The sequence below is a fragment of the Desmodus rotundus genome, chromosome 8 (assembly GCF_022682495.2).
Source record: "Desmodus rotundus isolate HL8 chromosome 8, HLdesRot8A.1, whole genome shotgun sequence".
NCBI lineage: Eukaryota > Metazoa > Chordata > Mammalia > Chiroptera > Phyllostomidae > Desmodus > Desmodus rotundus.
The window spans coordinates 59,888,252-59,909,886 of NC_071394.1; the positions used below are offsets into that span (position 1 = coordinate 59,888,252).

Sequence of the window (21,635 nt, forward strand, 5' to 3'; positions counted from 1 at the left end):
TTTTTTTTAATGAGAGAGGGGAGGAGGTGCTGAGTAGCTGGGCAATGAAAGGGAAGGCTCTACTTTGTCATCTGTCAGACTGGGTTTTCTCCCTCACCTCCCCACCACTCTCAGGATCTAGACAAACTCCTGAGCTAGGAGGGGATGCTCCTTAATTACAGGAGGAAGACTTTGAAGGCAATGGAAAGGCCCTCCTCCGCCAGGGCAGCATTTTGTTCTAAGCTGAAACATGTGTCAGCTTCCTCACTACACAGCTCAGGAGTCACATGCAGCTAAAGGGTTAAACAAACTCCTTGGAAATGAGACAAGGAGAGATTCCTGGAGCTGTGCAGGTGCTGAATTACAGCCTGCCATTCCTCATCACGCCACAGATTCCCAGGTTTAAGAGACAGCAGCGTTTGGCTTTTCTTATTTTGCCTTTTTAAGAAAAAAGAATGAAATAAATTTTCTGCTCTCTCAGCATGGAGCTGAGCACACAGGGGATGCTCCTAATCAGTATTTCTGGATAATCAGCACAGTTTTATAAGATCTCATCAGAGTTCCCACCCTGCAAATCCACCCTGATATTGGGGCATCTACTCCACAGATGGCCAGTTTAGAGCCAGACCACTGGACCTAACATCTAAAGGGCTATGTCCCCTCGTGGGACTCAGGTCAAAGCTGTGCCCTATCATGAAGTCATCTTACTGAATAGCACAAATTCGCACAGTTTAGAATTTCACAAATAATGAAGTTGTTAAATTGATGATACAAAATGAAAACAAGAGAAAATTTATCTTTTCTTAGCCACCAGAGGTGGGGCGGGGAGGGAAGAGTATGCAAGACATACAGCAGGAGAGTTTGTTTCTTCTTTTTTATTCAGTCACAACACATCAGTACAACAGAGGTCAAACTCAGCTCAGTGGAGGGTGCCTAAGCTACACCTGCTAAATGAATAAACCTGGGAAATGATGTTTTCATAGCCTCACTGAAATAAAATAAACCAAAAAGAAGGCAGCAGAGTCCTTTTAAATATCTCAACAGCCACATCTCCATGCACCAAAAAGAAAAACACAAACATAAAAATTTCCATTGACAAAAAATATGGCCATTCCGGGAAGAATTAGGTTATGCTTTTAACAGTTCCCACTGGACTATCTGACTGGCCACTTGACCACCCTGTTCACTTATCCGTGTTAACATTTGTGAGTTTGAGATCTGTGAGATTAAAAATGCATTGCATCATCTGAGGCTGGTAAATGCAGGCATAGTCTATGGAATTATCTTCAGTCTCCTCCCAGCCAACTGCAAAGGAGGGCCTCAAGTACAAGTGGCTTCCTCCTAACTAAGCCACAAGCATGAGTCTGGTCCTGGCACATGACAGCTGTTGGCCATATGAACTCAGGGCTCCTGATGGTTGGTTTGTACATTCACCTTTCCTGCTGTAGGAGACAGAGAATGAACTAGTCTCCTGTCTTGGATAAAGCTGATCATGATTTGTCAACGCTTTGTTCAGAAATATAAAATTCAATATCCCCCCCAAGAATATTATTTATACAACACCTTAATTGTCAAAATATTAACAAATAGTGTCGTGTTAACATTGAGCATAGTGGTGTGGAGAATTAATTCTAAGAAGAGAATGTAACTATACAGAGAAAAATGGCCCCAAAATACTAAATATTAGAATTCCCCAAACTTTCAGGCAAAAATGAACATTTTTCGATGGATAGGATCACCAAGTGTTGGTTTATACTATTTCCATTTAATGTTTGGAACAAAATGTAACAACTAGTTTTTTAAAACTGCTAATACATGTCATTATTTAAAAAAAAAACATTTAAAAAGAAAAAGTAAACCAACAAACCTTTAGTTTTCAACAAAATTTATCTGGAATTGTACCTTTTTCCTCTTTATGTTACTGACGACTTTAAGGTGATGTTGGCAACTGCCCAGCTCAGCTGGGATTTTAAGCTGTCCCCTCCCTCATTCTATAGCTTCAGTTCTTTAAAAAGCTCCGATCTCCGTCCCCCATGGTCTATACGGCTTGCCAAGGTTTGCTGCCTGCGTGGGTGCCGAAGGGCTCAGTGCATTGGGAGAGAGTAAGTGGAAGGAGCCGAAAGAGAAGGGGAAGGTTGACAGGGAGGCCACGGAGGAAAGCAGGGGCTGCGACAGTTTGGAGGAGGTGGTGACCACGGGGAGCACTGGTCCAAGGCCGCTGCTAGGGGGCGCTCGCAGGGCAGGAGCCTCGGGATGTGCCCCGGCCAAGCGGCCCTGGTGGTGCGGGTCCGTGGGCGAGGCGGCCGAGCTGGTGTTCCCGTGGCCATTCTGGGGCAGCAGCAGCGGGTGTGCCACGTGCGGGGGATGTCCGAAGGTGCTCCCCCAGGGAAGGTGTCCGAGGCTTGAGTGTGCTCCGCTAGCAGCTTCCCGCTGGGAGGCGTAATTGTTAAGATGCGAGACCAGTCGGACTCGAAGCGGGTCAGAAACATCGAGTCCTTCGATAATGCTCAGGTAGCGGGCGACTTCTGCCAAGCATTCCCGGAACCCCAAACTCCGATAGTCCATGGCCAGGGCATGGGCGTCAAAGTAGCCTGGGGCAGAGAACAAAAAAGAAAAAAACCTCCAGGCTCTGTTCACTGCCTGCCTTTCTTCAATCCCAGAGGAAGCCCTTCTTGACAAAGACCTACGTCCTGAAAAGACGGCATTCATGGGCTTTTCTGAAAGTCCAAATATTTTGGAGTCGACCAAAATCTCTGCATTTAACATAAGACGTATGGGTTCACTAATGCAAGTTCAAAGCCCAAATTAGAAGCCGCTGAGCAGAAATTAGAATTGTACCCTACCAGCAGATGAAACTATGTTCATTCCTTTAATGTTTTCCCTCAACAACAACAAAAAATACATCAAGGGCAGGGAAACCACAGAGCAGTGAAATTCATTAGACACACAGATGTAAGTTATCATCATAGAGCTTTTAGGCACTTGGTTCCGAGGAAAGCATTTCCCGGCTGAAGACAGGCCCACAGGTCCTGGTATCCCACCTTTGGCTAAGTTTTCTCTGCTTAACCACAACAGGTTTCTTTCCTCAAGAGTTATGTGGAAGCTTATTTATAACATATATATATGTAAAATTAAGACCATACATATTTTTTAAAAGCTTTCTTCTCAAAATGGCAATACACGAATGTGGCAAGAGCTACCTGATCTTAATCAGTGCTGTCACAATTTTAAGGCACCTCACACAACAGGTATTTTACAAAAGAAGGTGCATTAATTCAATGTGCAGAGGGTTGGGGGTGATTAATTCACACGAGAAAAACCTCTGTGCATTTCAAAATGTATACACAGGTAACGAACGACGCAGGCACGGGTCCCTATCCACCCCCCAAAGCACACAGTAAAAATAAGGCAGCAACTGCGCAGCATCTCACTCTGCCCCAACACTCAGGGTCAGGCAGGGGACTAGTGACATATACCTTTCCCTCCTGCGGTGTGCAGCATTTTCAGGTGATCCACGGTCATCTGTAGGATTTCAGCTTTTTCTAGCTTAGCAGATCCCTGGAGGAGAAAACCGCAAAAGATTGATTTGGCACCACGTGCCCTTGGGGAACCATTTAAAATACATACGCATATTTGTGCTTCGTACTTCCTAAAACTACGGTCTAAAGCAAAATGAGTTATCTTCGCAAAATGTGTTGGAATCAATATGAATTCTTCTCCTGGCACAAGCAACACAGTTATTTTCCAATACACGGATGGGGTTCAGATGAATGAGGGAGAAGGAGTCAGAAGGTGGGGATGGCAACACTGGGAGCTCTACCTACTCTCTCTCTCCATTACCTGCTTCTCAAAAGCACTGGGTACCAGCCTCCTCAGCTCAGACAAACTGTTATTGATCCGGTCTCGTCGGCGCTTCTCAATGATCTGCAGAAAGCAGGCAAAACAAAGGAGGGCATTTCCATTACGGCTGCAAATCCCAAAGTGAAGAAAGGTAGTTTTTTCTGTTATTTATTTTTTTTTTAAGAGCACTGTAAAAAGACTCACGCCTCTCCGTCTTTTCCTGGCCAAGATCTGTGAAGACGTAGTTGGGGACATGGAACCTAGGGCCGAACTCAAGTTTCTGAAGAATTGGGAAAAACAGAACAGGAATCGCCGTTAGGCGAGGGTAGGTGATTTGAGGGGTCGCACCCACGCTCCCTTCACTCAGACTGTTTTGGCAACTTGGGCCTGAAAGCGCCGGGGTTCGCCCGGGAAGCGCAGAGGTCAGTGCAGGGCACCGGCCCACCCGGCCCTCGTCCGCTGTCACCGCGTCCAGCCCGCGCTCTCCTCCCGCTCCGGCTCCGCTCTGCAGCCTCCAACTCACCCATTCTCATCCGCACTCTCCTTTTCCACCTCGACGGTCTCGTCCAGCTCGCTGTCAGAGGAGCTGTACTCGGGGTGGGCTCGCTTCATGCTGGCTGCGCTGGGGCTCCGGGAAGGGTCGGCGCGGCAGGCAGGGAGGAGTTAACAGTAGCCGCGTCTCTTCGCGCTCGGCTGCTCGCGTTCCGCACACACTGATCCAGCTCACGCTCTGCCTCCGGTTAAAACTCAACCATCCCTTTCCCACGCTGCGCCCCTTCCCAGGGCCCTAGGGAGGGAAGGAGAGTGCAGGGGGTGGGGGAAAGGGACCCGGGCTGCTGGGCAACAGCTTCCCCTCCGCCAATCCTATTCCCCGCTCCGCTGATTGGCAGTCACTCAGGGGAGGGGCACGGGCCAGGCAGAGGCCCAGGGCTAACCCCAAGCCCGCCCCCTGCGCCTGCTCTCGCCCCGCGGCGGTGCGTCGGCTCCGCTGGGGCTCCGCGGGCCGCGGCCTGGGAGAGGAGGGAAGGGGAAGCCGCTGGGGGAGGCCAGGCGGGGACGCCAGCGCGCCGGCTGCCACAGTTCCGCTCCGCCCCGCGCGCCCCGATTGGCCTGACCGCTAGCCAGGGCCGCGCCCGCAGCGCCGCCGGTGAGCCGCACGCGCCACGAGCCGTGGGAAAGTGCTGGCGCCGGGGCCGCCAGCCAATCGGGCGGCTGGCAGTGGCGACGGCGGCCGCGCTGGCGGCGGCGGTGGCGGCGGCGCTGGGCGTCCGCATGAATGGAGAAGAATGGGCAGGAGGGGCCGCCGGGCCGCGCGAGGGCGCGCCGGCTGGGGCTGGGCCGCCGGCCCCCTCTGCGAACCTGTAATCCGAGTCCGGGCGCCGGACGGCCTCGGAAACCACCGCCCAGCGCCGCCGTGAAAGCGGACAGCGGGACCGCCCGTGCCCCGCGGCGGGAGGCGGGCGCTCTTTGGCCCGGCTGCGGTCGGCGCACCTGGCTGGCCGGCGCGCCGGCCGCTCCTCGGAGGGTGCAGGGCGCCCTTCACAGTGGCCAACAGCCCCGGGGTCGGGAGCTTGGTGTGGCAGGACGTGGTGTCAGCGAATGTTCTTTTCCGTTTCTGGGGCCATGTCCCCAATGGCAGCCGGTCTCGTTTCCACTGGGGCTTCCCAGCCTCTGGGGTGGAATGAATTGGCCTGGGCATCCAATTTACCGGGAAGTGGAGCCCTTGTTTTCTCGGCTAACGGGGGAGGGGATGGGGGGAAAGCCCCTGGGGATATTCATTAAGTTTTTTTTGCATTTTTCTCAGGCGTTGGCAGTCAGATCCTCTCAGCGGGCGACAGGGTGGCTGGCCGAGCATTGCGTCTAAGGTCGCCCTCTTTGTGGAATTGCTTGTCTCCGACACGGAGACACACACGTGCACCCACACACATCCGGCCTCGGTGGTGGCCTGGCGAGTACTGAGTGCTAGTTGAAGTCCCCAAGAAGACAGGTTTGTTTTTTTTAAGACAGTTGTAGATCTCGGACTGAGTCCTGATTCGAGGATTTGGAGAAGCAGCCAGGATAGTTTATTTGAATTTGGAAATCCAGTTTCTCTGTCCCTTAAAGCTGAGCAGAGAAATGTTTTCCTCTGAGGGCTGTTGTTGGGGCTGCCAACCTTGCAGTCTGTGAAGGAGGAAGGCTTGATAACTGTTGTTCAGGATGATGCAAAAGTTCTCACCTCTGCAAATAGCTTCTCCGTTTCCCTCCTTCCTTAATTATTGATCTCAGTGCCATCCTATCAGGTTTTGGACGCTGCACACTGAGTACCCTGTGCCTCATACGTATGTTCATATGTTCTTTTATTTTTCTCAGCCCCTCACCCCTACACACGTTAGGCCACATCCTGGCTCCCACTGAACCTCATTCCACTTCACCTTCACCTCCAGCCCCTCAGCCCTTCCTCTGCTTCCCTGTCTAGGCTGAGCCCCTCCACCTGCCATCTGGGATTTGTTCCTGCCTGCACACCAGACACCCTGGCTCCCTGATACTCCACTCAATGCCACTTATCAGTTGTCCAGCCTAGATCAGTTTTGCTGCCTGCCTTCCTTGCTGCTGCTCACAGTAACAGCTCTCTGGAGGTTGCTATCATCACAGAACTTGAAGTTCAGCCTCCCATGCTTCTTTCCAACAGTCTTCCTTCAAGCATATAACTGCCACCTGCCTCTTCCCTTCTCAACCTGATGGAACCATCCACCCACTTCCATCAGCTTTTCAGAAGTCCGTCTGACATTCAGTTTCTTCCCCAAAGGACAGGCCACCCTGCCCCAGAAATCAGTGTGTCCACTACCCCTCTGAGGTTCTGTAAATGTTCCCAGCTTCTGGATTTGCAGTGAGCCAGCCTTTCCTGCTCTGGCCCATTTCTGCTGTCTTGCACAGACAAGGATAAGTGCAGATGGGTGGCTCAGAGGAAAGACAAAGTGAGGTTCAGGATTCCTGACTCCACACTGAACTATTTTGTACCTAAACAAAATAGTTCTCCTACATTCAATATTACTTTTCTGTGAAAAACGAGGTCTACATTGAAATTTTCCACTTCTGCCTCTCAACTCTGAGTCTTATTCATCCATCCAACAAAGTACTTTCCAATGTCACAGATTAAATAAGGTCCATTATGTAAAGCATTCACAAGGTGCTTGGCCATTAGTAAATACTTTACATACAGCAGCTGTTATCATTAGCCATTAATACACCTGATTTACCAGTGAGTAAATAAACTGAGTCTAGGTGACCCCTTGGTTTTCTGATACTGTGTTGCACATCTAAAGAGGTTCAAAGGATGACTAAATCATTATCTAGTAATTAGATGTATTAAAAAGTGTCTCTAGAAAGTAATATTCTTTTAAGATGAGAAAAAAAACTGTGCTTCTTGTTAGATGCACAGGATTATTTTGATTAAAGCTAAAATATAAACATCTGCTATTCATTATTAATGAAAGTTGTGCTTTTTAAGTCTTTTATTAGGGACCATCCCTGAGCAAGCTGTGCTGTAAATATGTGTATTAATAAGTAGCATACTTCAGGTTTAGAAATGACACTCTTATGGGAACACACCAAGTCAGAAGCCACAAGATAGTGTCACCCAAAACTGTCACACCGGAATTTTGACTAAGTGCCAGTTTTCCTCTGTTCTCATGCTTGCTGCCTTCTCTAGATGCCGTTTCAAATGCCAGGTTGCCATGTGGCCCATCGTGCCGTGCCGTGCTGAAGTAAGTACCCTGCCACACCCATGCTCCCAACGGAGGTCCGATGGGAGATGCCTGGATGTTCGCCCTGGAGGAAGGAACAGTTTAATTGGAACTCCAGCAGGCTGATGTTTGAGATGGCAGGAGAAGAGGATTCCAGGTCTCCCGTTTGGGTTTGTCATTCTTTCCTAGCTGTGTCACTGGAGCCTATGATCTCTTTTCTCTGAGCCTCAGTTTCCTCATCTATAAACTAAGAATAATCCCTTAGCATTTGCTTTATTTTTTTGAAAGGTGAAATGAGACAAAGCATTTTGTGAAATACCACACAGATGTTATGCCTGATGCTTATGAGTTATAATGATGATATAATAACATGGGCCACTTCATCCTGAGCTGGGCTGAGCCACCAAAGAGGCTGCTTCTGTAGGTTTTTTTTGCTCCTGCAAGAAAATTCCTTCCAGATGGGGCAAAGGATATTTAAAATGCCAAAGTGCATTTCACAGAACATTACTCTATCAAGATTCTCTGTAGACAAAAGTATCTGTTTTTAAATACCCTGGGGAAACTCTTGGAGATCTCAGGGCATACAAGACCATAAATTGCTGAGGAGTAACATGCTGCAGAGGTGAGTCATTACGCAACCCACACCCCACCCCTGCATACATACTTACCACCAAAGGGTGTTCTGAGGTGCAGGGAAATGCACCAGGGGGAGATGCAGGGCGGGGCTTGGCAAGGCAGCAGTTATAAGGAGGGCCTGGTGGTTGTGACCTTCGTCCTGAACATCAATGAGGCACTGCCCAAGCAGGGCTGAATTTAGAGAGGGTCCAAGCTCCCAAAAGCAGGGAGGAAGGGTTTGGAGTCACTATAATCTAGGCCTTAATATGGCATTGTTTGTACTCAAAGGCTAGTGGGGCCAGGCACCATTCCAGTTACAAGATGAAGAAAGAAGTAAAAGGTGTTGGGATATCATTCCTGCTATAGACTGAATTGTTCCTTGAAATTTCATATGTTGAAGCCCTAATCCCTGGTGTGATGGTATTTGGAAATGGGGCCTTTAGGTTTAGAAGGGGGTGGGGCCCTCATGATGGGATGAGTGCCCTTATAAGACACACCAGAGAGTGTGCTCCCTCTGCCCGCTCTGCCAGGTGAGGACACAGTGAGAAGGCAGCCTTCTGAAAGCCAGGAAGAGAGCTCCCACCAGGTGCTGACTGTGCTGGGATCCTGACCTCAGATTTCCAGCCTCAGAACTGTGAAAAACATAAATCTGTGTTGTTTAAGTACCCAGTCTATGGTATTTTGTTAAGGCAGTTGACTACGACAATTCCTATTTCAAAACTTATAGAATGTTAATGTATTTCTGTAAGTAGGCATTTATGTTATAGAAATGTTCTATGTCACAGCTTTTAAAATAGATTTTACTTGTCAGTAATTTAAAGAACTAAACAAAAGATTTTTATAATTTTTTCCCACTTAAAAGGCCCCATTTTGACAGCATCAAAGATATGTTTCTATTTTTCAATAACTTTTATTTTTCAAATCCATTATCAAGTATAGGTTAATGAAGTAGGACAAGTTTCTTTCCAAATAAATAGCAAAGGACCTGGTGTGCCTGCTTAGTATCGTGATTTAGCATCATGACTTAACAGGAGTGCAGGGTTTCAGTCTGGAATCTTCCTCCTGTCCCTCTTCTTTTTCAGCCGTTCGTCAAATGGCAATGAGATAAAGAGGCAGTTGATCTCTGCTGAAGGTTCCCACTGCAGAACTGGCTCTCTGGCCCTCTCACTGGCCATGAGAAATGACCCAGGACTCTCCTCCACCCAACCATCACACTCAATCCCCCAAATTCACTTCACCAAGTTCTCCTTCCTCCAGTCTTGCAACTGTGGCCATCCCTCTACAAGCAAACTCCCAAGTGCCTAGCAGATTGCTTGCCCTTTCTCTGGAGCACACAAGATCTCAGATCTTAATAGAAGTGTTTAAAAAGAGAAGTTTCACGAACAATTATTTGAATTTTATCATTGTGAACTTAGATCCCCTCGGAGCACACACACGCACACACGTATGCAGGTTTCACGCTACAGTTAAGCATGAGTTTTCCACACAAAGCCCAGTATTATAGATAGAAATACTATACTATAAATAGTATAAATGTTCTGCTATTTACTAGATATAAGTATACTAGATATAAATAGTATACTGCAAATAGTATAAACATTCTTGAATTGTGGAATTGGACACTCTTAGGCCCACAGTACTACACTGTGTGGACCAGAAGACCGAACAAGAGCACATCACAGTGTCACCTTTGTCAGTATTTTCTCTCTGATTCTCCTTTGTAACAAGACTGACAGGAGAGGAACCCTCGTGGCCCCATGGTGTTCTCTAGGAGGACTCCGATAGCTTCCTCCGTGTATTTACTGGAACATGGTTGCTGGGACCCATTTCTTAATTGCAAGAGAGAGTGTGTTGACAGATGGTGAGCAAAGAAAGAATTGTGCAGGATTAGAGGCTTCGATGCAATGAGTCAAGGACACCTTACTGCTCTTCTTCCCTCTGTCTGTGTGTGTGGCATTTATGGAGTTCGGACAGGGAACAGGAGAGGGTGTGGTGGGCTGTGCCATAGTGGGGAGAAGAGGGCCTTTAGGATAAGGACATGGGACAGGAGATGGGTGGTCCATTGGAAAATTATGACCGTGTCATGAGGACAAAGAAAATGAAACAGGATAAGACAACCCAGTTAGGTTCAGAATGGAATGGGGAGATTATGTGTCCCCATCATGCACAGTTAAGGGATACCAAAAGAATGCACATGTAGGAAAAAGAAGTCACAGAGTTAGTTGAGGATCTGCTAGGAATGAACCTGGATTAAGGCTATGGTTTCAGGTAGGGAATGAATGGAGACAACTGTACATGAACAACAATAAAAAAAAAGAAAAGAAAAGAAAAAAGGGAAGGAATTCTGAAAGAACATGGAGCGATACTTGGCGTGTCTTTAGATGGAGGTAATGCTGCCCAGCTGGGTAGCGAGTCGAGGATTACTCCCAGACGGCTTGCTCTAAAACAGTGGTTCTCAGCTCCTAGCGCCCATCGGAGTTACCTGGAGGGCAAGGTGATGCAGTTGTGCGGATCCAAGGACACACATTGAGAACCACTGTTCTAGAAGACCATTTATCTTTGTTAGTAGAGAAACTTGGTCTCATAGAGGACAGTTGAGAAAACAGGGTGAGTGGCTTCAAGTCAATCAAAAGATCGTGATGAGATACGTAACATCCAGCTCTGTGTCTGGGAAACCAGCGAGATCTTTACGTGATAAGAACGTTGTACTTTTCTAATTACTTCAGGATATATGTTAAATTCCTAAATTGAGCTATTTGCATTTTGGGATGGTTTTGTTGGTGGTGGTAATGTTTTTGGTGTTTGTGTTAAGTAGTCACTGCCTACTTGAGAAAACATGGACTCTCAACATAGGCTTGCCATGGGAAGGGCTCCATGGAGAAGAAGAGAAGCCATTGTTTCCTCTATGTCAAATGAAATGTGCAGGCCTCTGAACCCCAAATAACGAGCAAATGAAAGGTAAAAGCATAAAAGAGACCATCCTTCAAACCTACAAAAGCAAAATAATTAAAAACTAGGTGAACATTACAGTGGTAGTAATAGAAGTTGATAATATGTGTTAACTGTATAAACAGAGAAACTGTCCCTCTAGGGCTTACTCCATTGTTTTGTATTGAACTGTGATATACCCAATATATATTCTTGAGACCCTAGACTATGCACTCACACCAGTGGTTCTCAAACTTCAGCAAGCATCAGAATCACATGAAGGACTTCAGAAAACACAAGTTCTTGGGCCCAACCTGTACAGGGTCTGATTCAGTAAATCTAGAGTGGGCTCAGAAATCTATATTGCAGCCCTGGCCTGTGTGGCTCAGTTGATTGGAGCATCGTCTGGTAACTGAAGGTCTGTGGGTTCGATTTCTGGTCAGGGCACGTACCTAGACTGCAGTTTAATTCCCAATCCAGGCGCCTACTATCCCAGGCCTGGGCGCATTCTGGGGCTATCCAATTGATGCTTCTCTCTCACATCGATGTTTCTCTCCTCCCCACCCCTAACCACCTCCCTCTCTCTCTGGTAGCAATGAAAAAAATGTCCTACAGTGAGGATGAAAAAACAAAACTGTATTTCAAACAAATTCCCAGGAAAGACTGATGCTTGTTCAGGGCCATACTTTAGGAATTTCTGGTTTAGATCCATTATTCACAACTTGGCCACTTATTAGAATAATTTGAGGAGTTTTCTTTTTAATCCCAATTCTTATCGCATACCTCAAAACAAATTCAGAAATCTCTGGGACTGGAACCCAGACATTAGTAGATTTTTGAAGTTTTTGGTGAGTCCATTGTGGAGCCAAAGTGAAGAATTTCTAGCTAGATCATTAGTTGTCACATGAGAATCACCCAGAGGACTTATTAAAACAGACTGCTGACCCCTCTTCCGGAGTAAGTCTGGTTGGGTCTGAGAACATGTATTTCAATCATGTTCCCAGGTGATGTTGCCGTTGGTCCCTGAACCACACTTCAAGAAATATCATTTAGACCAACTTGAATCTGAACTTGGAATCTATTAGTCATCTGGCATAAAATTCTGAAGTTAGTCTCCTTCACCCTCCCAAAATACCAACAAAAACTGAGCATTGAGATGTAATTTGTCTGGGATGGTGTGTGGCTTAAGTATGCTTTTCACACTCGCCAGGTGATTCTAATGTTTAGCTAAGACAGAATCACTGCCACGCCAGCAAAGGTGAGGATGTAATAAATGCCTCACCTGTAACTGTTGCTGCTCACCTTGTTGAATATGACCTCTTCCAACTATAATATATTCCTCCTTTAATCATTATATGCAATGTGTATCTTTGCTTAAGAAAAATACTGCATTGAAATAAATGGAAGTTTATTACAGTCCTTTCTGAATTTGAGAAATAACTAGTTTAAGCTAGGATTCTCCGCCCCCTTTTGTTGCTATAAATACAGCTTATGTCTGAAAAAAAATTTTTAATGTGACATGGTAACCCATCCCTTTGGTGATCTGCAGCTAGTCATGTAAACAGAAACATTATAACAGTTATTATAAAAGCAGTTTTCTATAAATGAAAATTTATGCTTATATCTAAATAAACTTGAAACCTGATCAAACACCCTGGCTCCAGGAAAACAACTTTGGGTTTGGATAACCCAAACCAGAGTAACAGTTTACTGCCAGCTGAAGTTTTGAATATACAGGGTCATTTTTAATCACATAGTATGAGAATAACTTGTCTGTTACAGACGGTAGAAGCTAAGATTTGGGGATAGGATGGGATGTGGAAGGGGGAAGTTGCAATTGGAGTCAGCTCCTAATCGGAGCTTTCCTGGCCAGCTCTGTGCTATCAAATACATGTTTGTAAATAATTACTTTTCATGTCAGCTTTCACTGGAAACTATTGTTTTAGCAACTGATCTAGGTAGTCACCATTCATGACCCTTCTAGAATATACGATGTCAGTTCCAGTTCTTACACCAAGAAAGGCTTCAGAAATTTAGCCCTGGAAAAGCTGAGAAGCCATTTCATGCCCACTAGCGTGGCTATGACAAAAAAAAAAAAAAAACCCATAGCAACTATTGGCAAGAATCTGCAGAAACTGGAGACCAAATGCATCGCTGCTTGGGAACTTATTGCCAGTTTGGAAGCAATTTGTCAGTTTCCTTAAAAGTTAAACACAAATTAACTGCACAATGTGCACTTCTGCTCCTAGGTATTTACTGAAGAGAAGTGAAAACATGTTCCCACAAAAACGTGCATGTGAATGTTTGCAGCAGCATTATGCATAATGGCTAAACGGTGGAAATGTCCCTAAGTGTCCCTCAACAGATGAACCTTGAAAACATGCTAAATGAAAGAAAGCAGTCACAAAAGATGACATAGTATATGATTCCATTGAGATGAAATGTCTAGAATAGGCAAGTCTGTAAGAGGCAGAGACAGCAAATACATTAGTGATTGCTTAGAGCTGGGGTGTAGGAGAGGGAGGAAGGGTTATGGTGGAAGTGAAGGGCACAAGGATTTTTTGTTGTATTTTGAGAGGATGAAAACGTTCTAAAATTGACCCTGTGGGTGGTGGCATTTATCTATGAATACACTAAAAACCATGGAATCGTCCACTTTAAATGGGAAATTGTACGGTATGTGAATTACATCTCAGTAAAGCCATCGTATATAGAACGTGGCTTACTGAGAAATGTCAGAAGGAAATTTCCATCAGCCCATCGCTGACATCACCTTGGACGTGACTCTGGGCGCCTGCGCAAGGAAGCTTCGTATAGCTGGTTAAGGGGAGCAGGGTTCAGAGGTGCCGCTCCTGATTCTCACTGTCTCTCCTACTGTCGCTGCATGTAGCTGTCCCTGCATTTAGCTGTCCCCTGAGCAGCCGCTCGCGGAAAGCGCGGGGACCACTTGTCCCACGAAGAATACACCCTGATTGCATTTCCCCGGGTTCCCCAGCCACCGCTCGCTGCAGACGTGCCGCGGGGCGTGTGCTCCTAAGGGCACCAGCCCCTAAGCCGTCGCCAGGAGGATATCTGATGACTGTCTTTCTTCCCCCTCTTGCCCAACAAAGGGTAACCGACCTTCCGTGCGACCTGGCAAGAGCTGCCGTTCCCTAACCACGTTTCCCCCCATTGTGTGACAAGGCTCCCAGAAGGCAGAGCGTGGCAGGACCCGCTGGAGGGACTGGACTGGGAGGCCCCACTCCCGCGACCCTCCCGCCCCTCCCCGGGGTGGGGGAGGGGAGCTGTAAGGTGGCGCAGCCTCGGTTCCCACGCTATTGTTAGCGACTTTGTTTCCAATTCCCATCACGTGTGCTAATTAGTTAGAGCCGCTGGCTGGCTGGGAGGCGTGTGGCCGGCCCAACAGCAGAAAAGATCACTTCCTGTGGGGAGCCTGGCAGGCTGCAGGCTCCTGAGGCTTCTTTCTTGCTCCTTCCCCCGTCCTCCTCCGTCTCTGCCTCTTGGGAGGGTGGGAGTGAGAAGGGGAAGAAATGTTGATTGTGGAGCAAAAGCCACCTAAGAGTGGAAGTCGCAGGGTTAAGGGGGAAATTCCCATTAGACTTCTAATGTAAGAAAAGCTTTACAAAATTGCTTCCACAACTTCATTCAATGTGTCTTTTCCAGGAAAGTATTATAGTGTGTTCATTAAAAACAAAAAATCTGTTCTCACACTCTGAATAAAACAAGCACATGCAACAGGAAAGGAAGAGAAAGTCAAATGTCATATTGTGAGTGGTGACTTTTGAGTCAGTGACTTGTCTGTGGACTCAAGCAAGCTTCTCGGTTTTATGCCCTTGGGTGCGACCACTTTAGAAGGGGTGCAGGGGGGTGGTGTGAGAGACCACAGACAAATGACAAGATACATGATCTAATAAAAAGTGAATGTGCTTTTTAACTTTCTTGGCTTTTGATGGGTTACAGGATTTAGTAACACTTCGATGCTCACAATGGAAGTCCCCACTTTGAAGACAATATTATCCACACTTCTTTCCTATAAATAAGAGGAAAGCTGGCTTTTTTATTTTTGAAAGCTAAATTTTTTAAAGGACTCACTGTATATGTGCTTTAGCAGCAGAGAAGATTTTGTCCTTTCCTTGCAGAATGGCAGGGCAGCAGAGGGATAAGACCAGGGGTAACTTCATTCAATCTGCATCCAGCAAGGATGTTCTGAGCATCTCCTATGTGCCAGGTACTTGTCTATGGTTGGAGATGGAGGGAGGAGACAACCAGAACCAGCCTTTAAGTAGCTTACAAATCCAGTTGAGGAGACAGGTAAGTCTGTAAACCAGTGATTAAGCATGACTCAGAAGTGGAGGTCTGGGCTGGGGACTATGAGTGTCAGATAAGGGGCACCAGAGCCAGCACGGGAATCGGGAAAGTATTCCTGGAGAAGGGATGATTCATTGGACACTGAAATGAAAAATGGCCAAGAGAAGGGTTGAAAAGTGCATTCTGAGAAGAGGTACTAGGATGTGCAAACGGCCCACAGGCCTTGATGGAATACGAGGTGTGTGCAGATAGGGGAGCACAGCTGCCCATGGAGCTGGAGGGGTAGGCATGGACAAGCTGGAGGGGTGGGGTCATGGAAGTGTTGTTGAGGACCTTGGACTTTAATTTAAACACCATGAAAGATCAGGTTTGTCCTTTAGAAAAAGAACTTGGGTGGTTTTTTGCAGGGTAAATTGAAGGGACTCAAGCTAGAGGCAGGGAGAGGAGGTTGGGGACTGATCCATTGAGGGACTTAAAGGAAGGGTGGATGGAGAGGATGGGCGGCTTCAAGAAGTGTTTAGAAGGTGGAATGACAGAGCATGGGATCAAACTTACCTTGACAATCAGCAACTAGGGGGAGTCTAGGACAACCTCAGGTCTGTATCTTGTACACCTGGATGAATGAAGGTGGGGTTCACTGGGATGGGCAACTTGGGGGACAAAGACCAGGCTTTGGGCCGTGCTGTGCTAGAAGTCACTGTGGACATCCAAGCAGGTATGTACATGAATATGGAGCTTCAGTAGGACAGGCTGGGGCAGGAAGGGCTGGGAGCGGTAGCCATCAAAGTCAGGAAGGCAGCTAGTCTTCTTCTCGTTCACGCACAGAGGCTGTTTGTGCGACTGCCCTGCTGCAAACGGATTCTGGATATGCTGCTTCCGAAAGGGACTCAGGAGACAAGACCGTATGACCCCACTTCTCAGTTTGAAAGTGTTCCAATCACACAGACAGAAAGTAGATGAGGGGGTTGCCAGAGGTCTGAAGTAGAGAAATGGGCACTGCGTCCTAATGGGTACAGACTTGCAGACTGCAAGATGAAAACGTTATACAGGCCCATTTCACAATAATGTGCATATATTTACTACTACTAAACACTTAAAAATGGTTAAAATGGTCAATTTTAGCCCTGACTGGTGTGGCTCAGTTGCTTGTGCATCATCCTGCAAAGCGAAAGGTCGCTGTTCTATTCCCCAGTCAGAGCACATAGTAGGAGAGGCAACCACCAATCGGTGTTTCTCACCTTCTCGTTCTCCCTCCTCTTCCCTTCTCTAAAAACAAATAAATAAAATCTTTTTAAAGATAATAAGTTTTATTGCTTTTTATCACAGTAATAATAATTTAAAAGACTGGGTATAGGACTCGGGAAGGAAGGAGATAACCCTGCCAGCACCCTCTGGCCCACATGAGGACGAGATTCTCTGCCTTCTGCTAATGCACTTTGCCTGTCCCTGCAGCGAAGGTTAAGTTGGAATAGATATTTTGGATTAAACTTTGTGAATCAGGAGACTTAAAAATGTTTATACTCTTTCACCTACATATTCCACTGCCTGAAATCAATCCAAATAAGCCCCCCAAAACACCAGGGGAAAAGATCATTGAAAATATTTGATAGAAATTTAAATTAAGTATTCAACAATAGAAAATAATTAAACATAGTCAAATACCATACAACTATTATAAATTTTTACAAATAATTTACAGTAATGTGGGAAGTACTTATAAAGTTAAGTGAAACAAAATTCAGGACACAAAATTTTATTTATACTTTGATGACAATTAAGTCAAACACAATTTCAACACAGAATAGGCCTGGAGGAAAATACACTAAAATGTTTATAGTAGATATTTCTGGTTGGGGGCATAGGTGATTATTTTCCTGATTCCTTTTCTCTATTTTCTACATTTTTATATTAAGTATATGTTATTTCATAATGAGAAATGTAACCTATATAAAATATTTCTACTTCATTTCCCTACAAAAATTTTCTGATTCCTTTGACTTAAAAAGATGTGATCTGCATTTAGCTCAAAGCTGCAACAGATTATTACATTAGTGATTTATAAATGTGTCAAAAGCCAAAGGGAAGGAGAAACCATCTTTTAGTGAAAACTTAGATTTTGAAAATTCCTGAGATATTCCAGTACATCTGTGTCTCCTTGCTGCTCTCATGTGGGAAAGAGGAAGCGGATCTTAGCATGAGGAAGTGATGTCAAACATTTTAACTGATTATAGGTGCTACAGAGGAAAATTAAGACCTTCCCTTTAATTGGGTGTAATCAGTTAAACAAGGTAATAGGCCACCTGTGGCTGAGCTGGAGCCAGGTCCCAGGAGCCCCCAGACCACAGCTTTGGTGTTGAGCAGCCCTAAGGTCAGCTGGGATGGGCTTTTGATGCCATATCGAGTTCCACAGCCTGTGTCACAGACATACTCAGTCAAAACTTGAGGGTCTTATTTGGCTTACAATGTGCTGATAAAAGGAAAAAAGGTATGGAATAGTTAAAAAGAATTTATTTCTTTAAAAATACTCAACAACCAAGCAAGTAAAGAGCACTTCCTATGTGCCAGGGACTTTTCTAAGCCTTTTATGTGTAATTCACTTGCCAACAGGCCTTCAGAATAGATTCTGTTAGCGTCATTGTAATCATCCCCACTTTGCAGATGAGGAAACACAGGCACCGTGAGACTGACACAAGGCCACACAGCTTCCAGCAGAGCTGGGACTTGACGCCAGTGTGACTTCATCATCTCTGTTCCTAACTCAAACACCATGCTGCTTCTTCAGCTCTGATTCAGATACGCTTTCCTGGTTAACTGTGCATTCCGAACACCCCAGAGGCAAGAATCTGTGAGTGGGACCATGTCTGCAGGATGTTCCTGCCTCTGCATGGGGGCATAATACCTGTAGGAACAGCATTTGGGAGGTGAAAAGCCCATCAAAGTCTGAATCAGCAGACCTAAAATTACTAAGAGACCCAAATGTCACACTTTGCTCACACACATGACATTTTTACTTTGTGAATGATGCTCAGCTGACTTAGTAAGGGCATCTTTGGGGCCTCCCACCCCCAACCCCACCCCCTCACCCACCTTGGAAGCAGAAAACTGTCCCACATGGCTTTTCCACCATGTGGCAGGATTGTCTTTACCACCACTAGGGTGGCATCTGGGTTTGTGGTAGAAGAAGGCTCCTAAAACAGTGGGTAGCTTCTTGGGCCCATATGCTTCTTGGCTAAGGATGTGTGCTCCACAATTCATAAGTTGTAAATACGTGTGATTCTGAGTAGTTAGATGAAATTTTGTGCCATCCTGCTCTGTTCTGCCTGGGATGGGAATGGCTCATCCCTTTGTCCAGCATCTCCATAGTGTTGATGCTCCCCGTCATTAGTCCCTGAGCAGCATCTTTGTTATCGGACCCACTGTCTTGGCATTGCACTGCTTGTGCTCAAGTCACCCTTATTTGACTGCATAATGCCACATTCACATAACTTTTATCACAGTGTATGGCTATAATTGCTCCATTTTATTGTTATTTATTGTTGTTAATCTCTTACTATGTCTAATTCATAAATTAAATTTTATCACAGGTATGTATATAGAGAAAAACATAGTAAACACAGGGTTAGGTACTATGCACAGCTTCAGGCGTCCATAAGTTCTTGAAATGTGTCCTCCATGGATAAGGGGGGACTAGTGTCTACATAAATCTCAGCCAATCTCCTACATATGTTGCAAACATCAGATCTTCACCAATGAAAAGAGCTAAATATAAAGTCTAATTTTCTGAAAGCATAGCCAGAATTTTAGGGGGGAGGGCAATGTCTGTGGGATTGGAAACGCTATCAGAGAAATTCCAGGATTTGTTATATCTTCTTAGATGAATGGGACCTAAAGACACTGCTGACCAGAAGTAAAAATCAGCCAAACAACCATACAACCAAGAGCAGATGTCTTTGGGATTTCTCCAAAGCCTCATCAATTCTCATAACCCAAGTGTTGTCAGAGGGCTGAGTCTCCAGTCTGTCATCTGTGCCTGTAGTTGGAGGTGTCCAGGGGACTCCACGCCAGCATCCACGCGGAGCCCCTTCTCCCACCCCCACTCCCATCAGGCCCTGACCACCACATGGCCTCGCACTGCACACAAAGTTTACTTCTAAGGGGCTGGGGCCACCTCCAAGGGGAGCCAGTGTTAGAGCACAGAGTGGACTTTCTGGCTCTTTCAACTGCCCTTAAATCATATAAAGGGAAGCCTTCAAGGCCTAGGCCCCCCAGGGAAGGGCCCACTCCAACAAGTCCCTCATCATCTGTTTGTCCCACACTACTTTTAAAAGTACCCACAACACTTCAGGCCTTTGTTGACACCACATAGATGTCAGTGAATAAAAGGATCTTTTGCCTGCCCAGGTCCCAGAGCCACCATGAGATGAATCCTCCACTCAAGTTTACGCTTCTACAACAATGAGGGACCCAGACTCTTGCTTCCTCACTCGTGGACCTCAGGGCATCTCTTACTTAATAACACTAACATCTAACACTAAAAATGCTTATTTGTCTCAGCATTGTCTAATAACATGCTGACAATAGCATGTGTTCTGATTAGCAGGACTCTAGTCCTGCAAGCCTGAGGCCAAGCGCTGCCTCTGTAAAACCCAACAGAATGGCACTCCAGTTAGTGTCTCTTGATTCAGGTTATGTGACTAAAGAAATGGGTTAAGGGAGGGGCTGGAGGAAGGACTTTGTTTTACCCAGACATGTTGCAGAGCTTAAACTGGTCACACACACACACACACACACACACACACACACACACACACACACACACACTTTTTCTGGTCACGATAGCAAAAGGTAGAATGTTTTAGGATTGGCCTAAGAGTCATCAAGAGTTGCATGCATCCTGGCACCCCCATTTTTAGGCTTTTAAAAGCCTGTATATCTGCAAAGGCCCTTCAGCCAGTGAGCCAGACTGACCACACTGGCCTCCAGCATGGGCAGTGGCCACAACAGACCCATTCCTGGGGATTTGGATTCAGCCAGAGGGTTAATCCCCACTGAGCTGAAGGCTGACACGGTATGTACCACCACTTTCCCCTCACAGCTGCTTCAGAATTTCTTGAGCCTGACGTGAAGTCTGACCTAACTCTCACCTGTTGCAATGTGACTCCACTTCACTCATTCACTCTGTCAGACAGTCAGCAGATATTCATATTTCCCTTATCTGCCGTGGGCTCGCCATTGCATGAGGTTCCACATAGCGGGGGATGTGGTCGCTCACAGCCCAACCACAGGGGCCACACACTGGTAAATCTCAAAGCCAGGCCACGTACAGCTAAGGTCACTTTGGATGATGAAGGCAACCGGGCTCTTGAATCATCTAAAGGGAAGCCTTCAAGGCCTAGGCCCCCCAGGGAAGGGCCCATTCCAACATGGGCCCACTCTAGTGCACAGGGAGGGGACAACGAGGGTGGCCTCAGGAAGTCTGATTTGGCTTCTGGTCATGGAGAATGGTTGGTGTCTCTCCTAGGAGGAATTATCCCTAAACTTCTTCTCTTTTATGTCTCAGTTCAATATTCTAAATTAATTCTTTTCACATCCAACTTTAGCTCTTGGGTGAATGTCATAGCTAAGGTCAGTTCATCTTCCCTCCCTCTACAATGCAATACACTCTATGAGAGTAGACTTCATTCTCTTGCTTGATTTCCAACATTTAGTACAAGGCCTGGCAGTAAATACTTGTTCAATAAATGTATGTAGCCCATTTCCCCTGGCTTCATTAGGCTGAAGTGGGGGCCGCGTCCATGTCAAATATGAGTTTCTATTAAAAATAATGATAAGGATATCCCACGCCTGCCCACCAGGTCTCTCCTGCTCATTGCTGACAGTTCCTGGACATGTCCTCATTGTGTTCAGGAACAAGTAGCTGTAATGCGGTGTGACATTGGAGACCTTGAGGAGCTGACGCTGTCTGTGCTCCTGGCCACCCTCTGTGCATCAATGTGTGGCTGTGAGCCATGAAGGGAGAAGAGCACCTCATCCTCTCCTGGGTAACCTCTTTCCCACAGGCACTGAAGCAGTATGGCTCTGTGTCTTGTATTTGGGGATTTGTAATGAAAATCTTTCTTCCCATATTTATTTACAACTCCTTATTTCCCTTGGACCCAGAACTGAGTGCATGAGGAGCTGGTCTGGAGACAAGGGGCAGCATTCAGAATTTATTCTCTCTGTGGAGCAGTGAGACATTGGAAT

The 21,635-nt window shown here is 46.2% G+C and overlaps 1 protein-coding gene and 1 long non-coding RNA gene across 2 annotated transcripts; one reads left to right on the forward strand and one right to left on the reverse strand.

Moving 5' to 3' along the window:
- Positions 1-836: 836 nt before the first annotated feature.
- Positions 837-4,894, reverse strand: HEY1 (hes related family bHLH transcription factor with YRPW motif 1). Its single transcript, XM_053930336.2, has 5 exons — positions 4,343-4,894; positions 4,024-4,099; positions 3,820-3,903; positions 3,456-3,537; positions 837-2,570 (listed from the first exon to the last, which is right to left on the reverse strand). Exons 1-5 carry the CDS (start codon positions 4,429-4,431, stop codon positions 1,987-1,989), a joined length of 915 nt encoding a protein of 304 aa, XP_053786311.1. The 5' UTR covers positions 4,432-4,894; the 3' UTR covers positions 837-1,986.
- LOC128781540 (uncharacterized) lies at positions 4,856-9,423 on the forward strand. The gene is made up of 4 exons (XR_008427542.1): positions 4,856-4,966; positions 5,624-5,806; positions 7,508-7,711; positions 9,239-9,423. It is a non-coding gene; the product is annotated as an uncharacterized lncRNA (long non-coding RNA).
- The last annotated feature ends 12,212 nt before the right edge of the window (positions 9,424-21,635 follow it).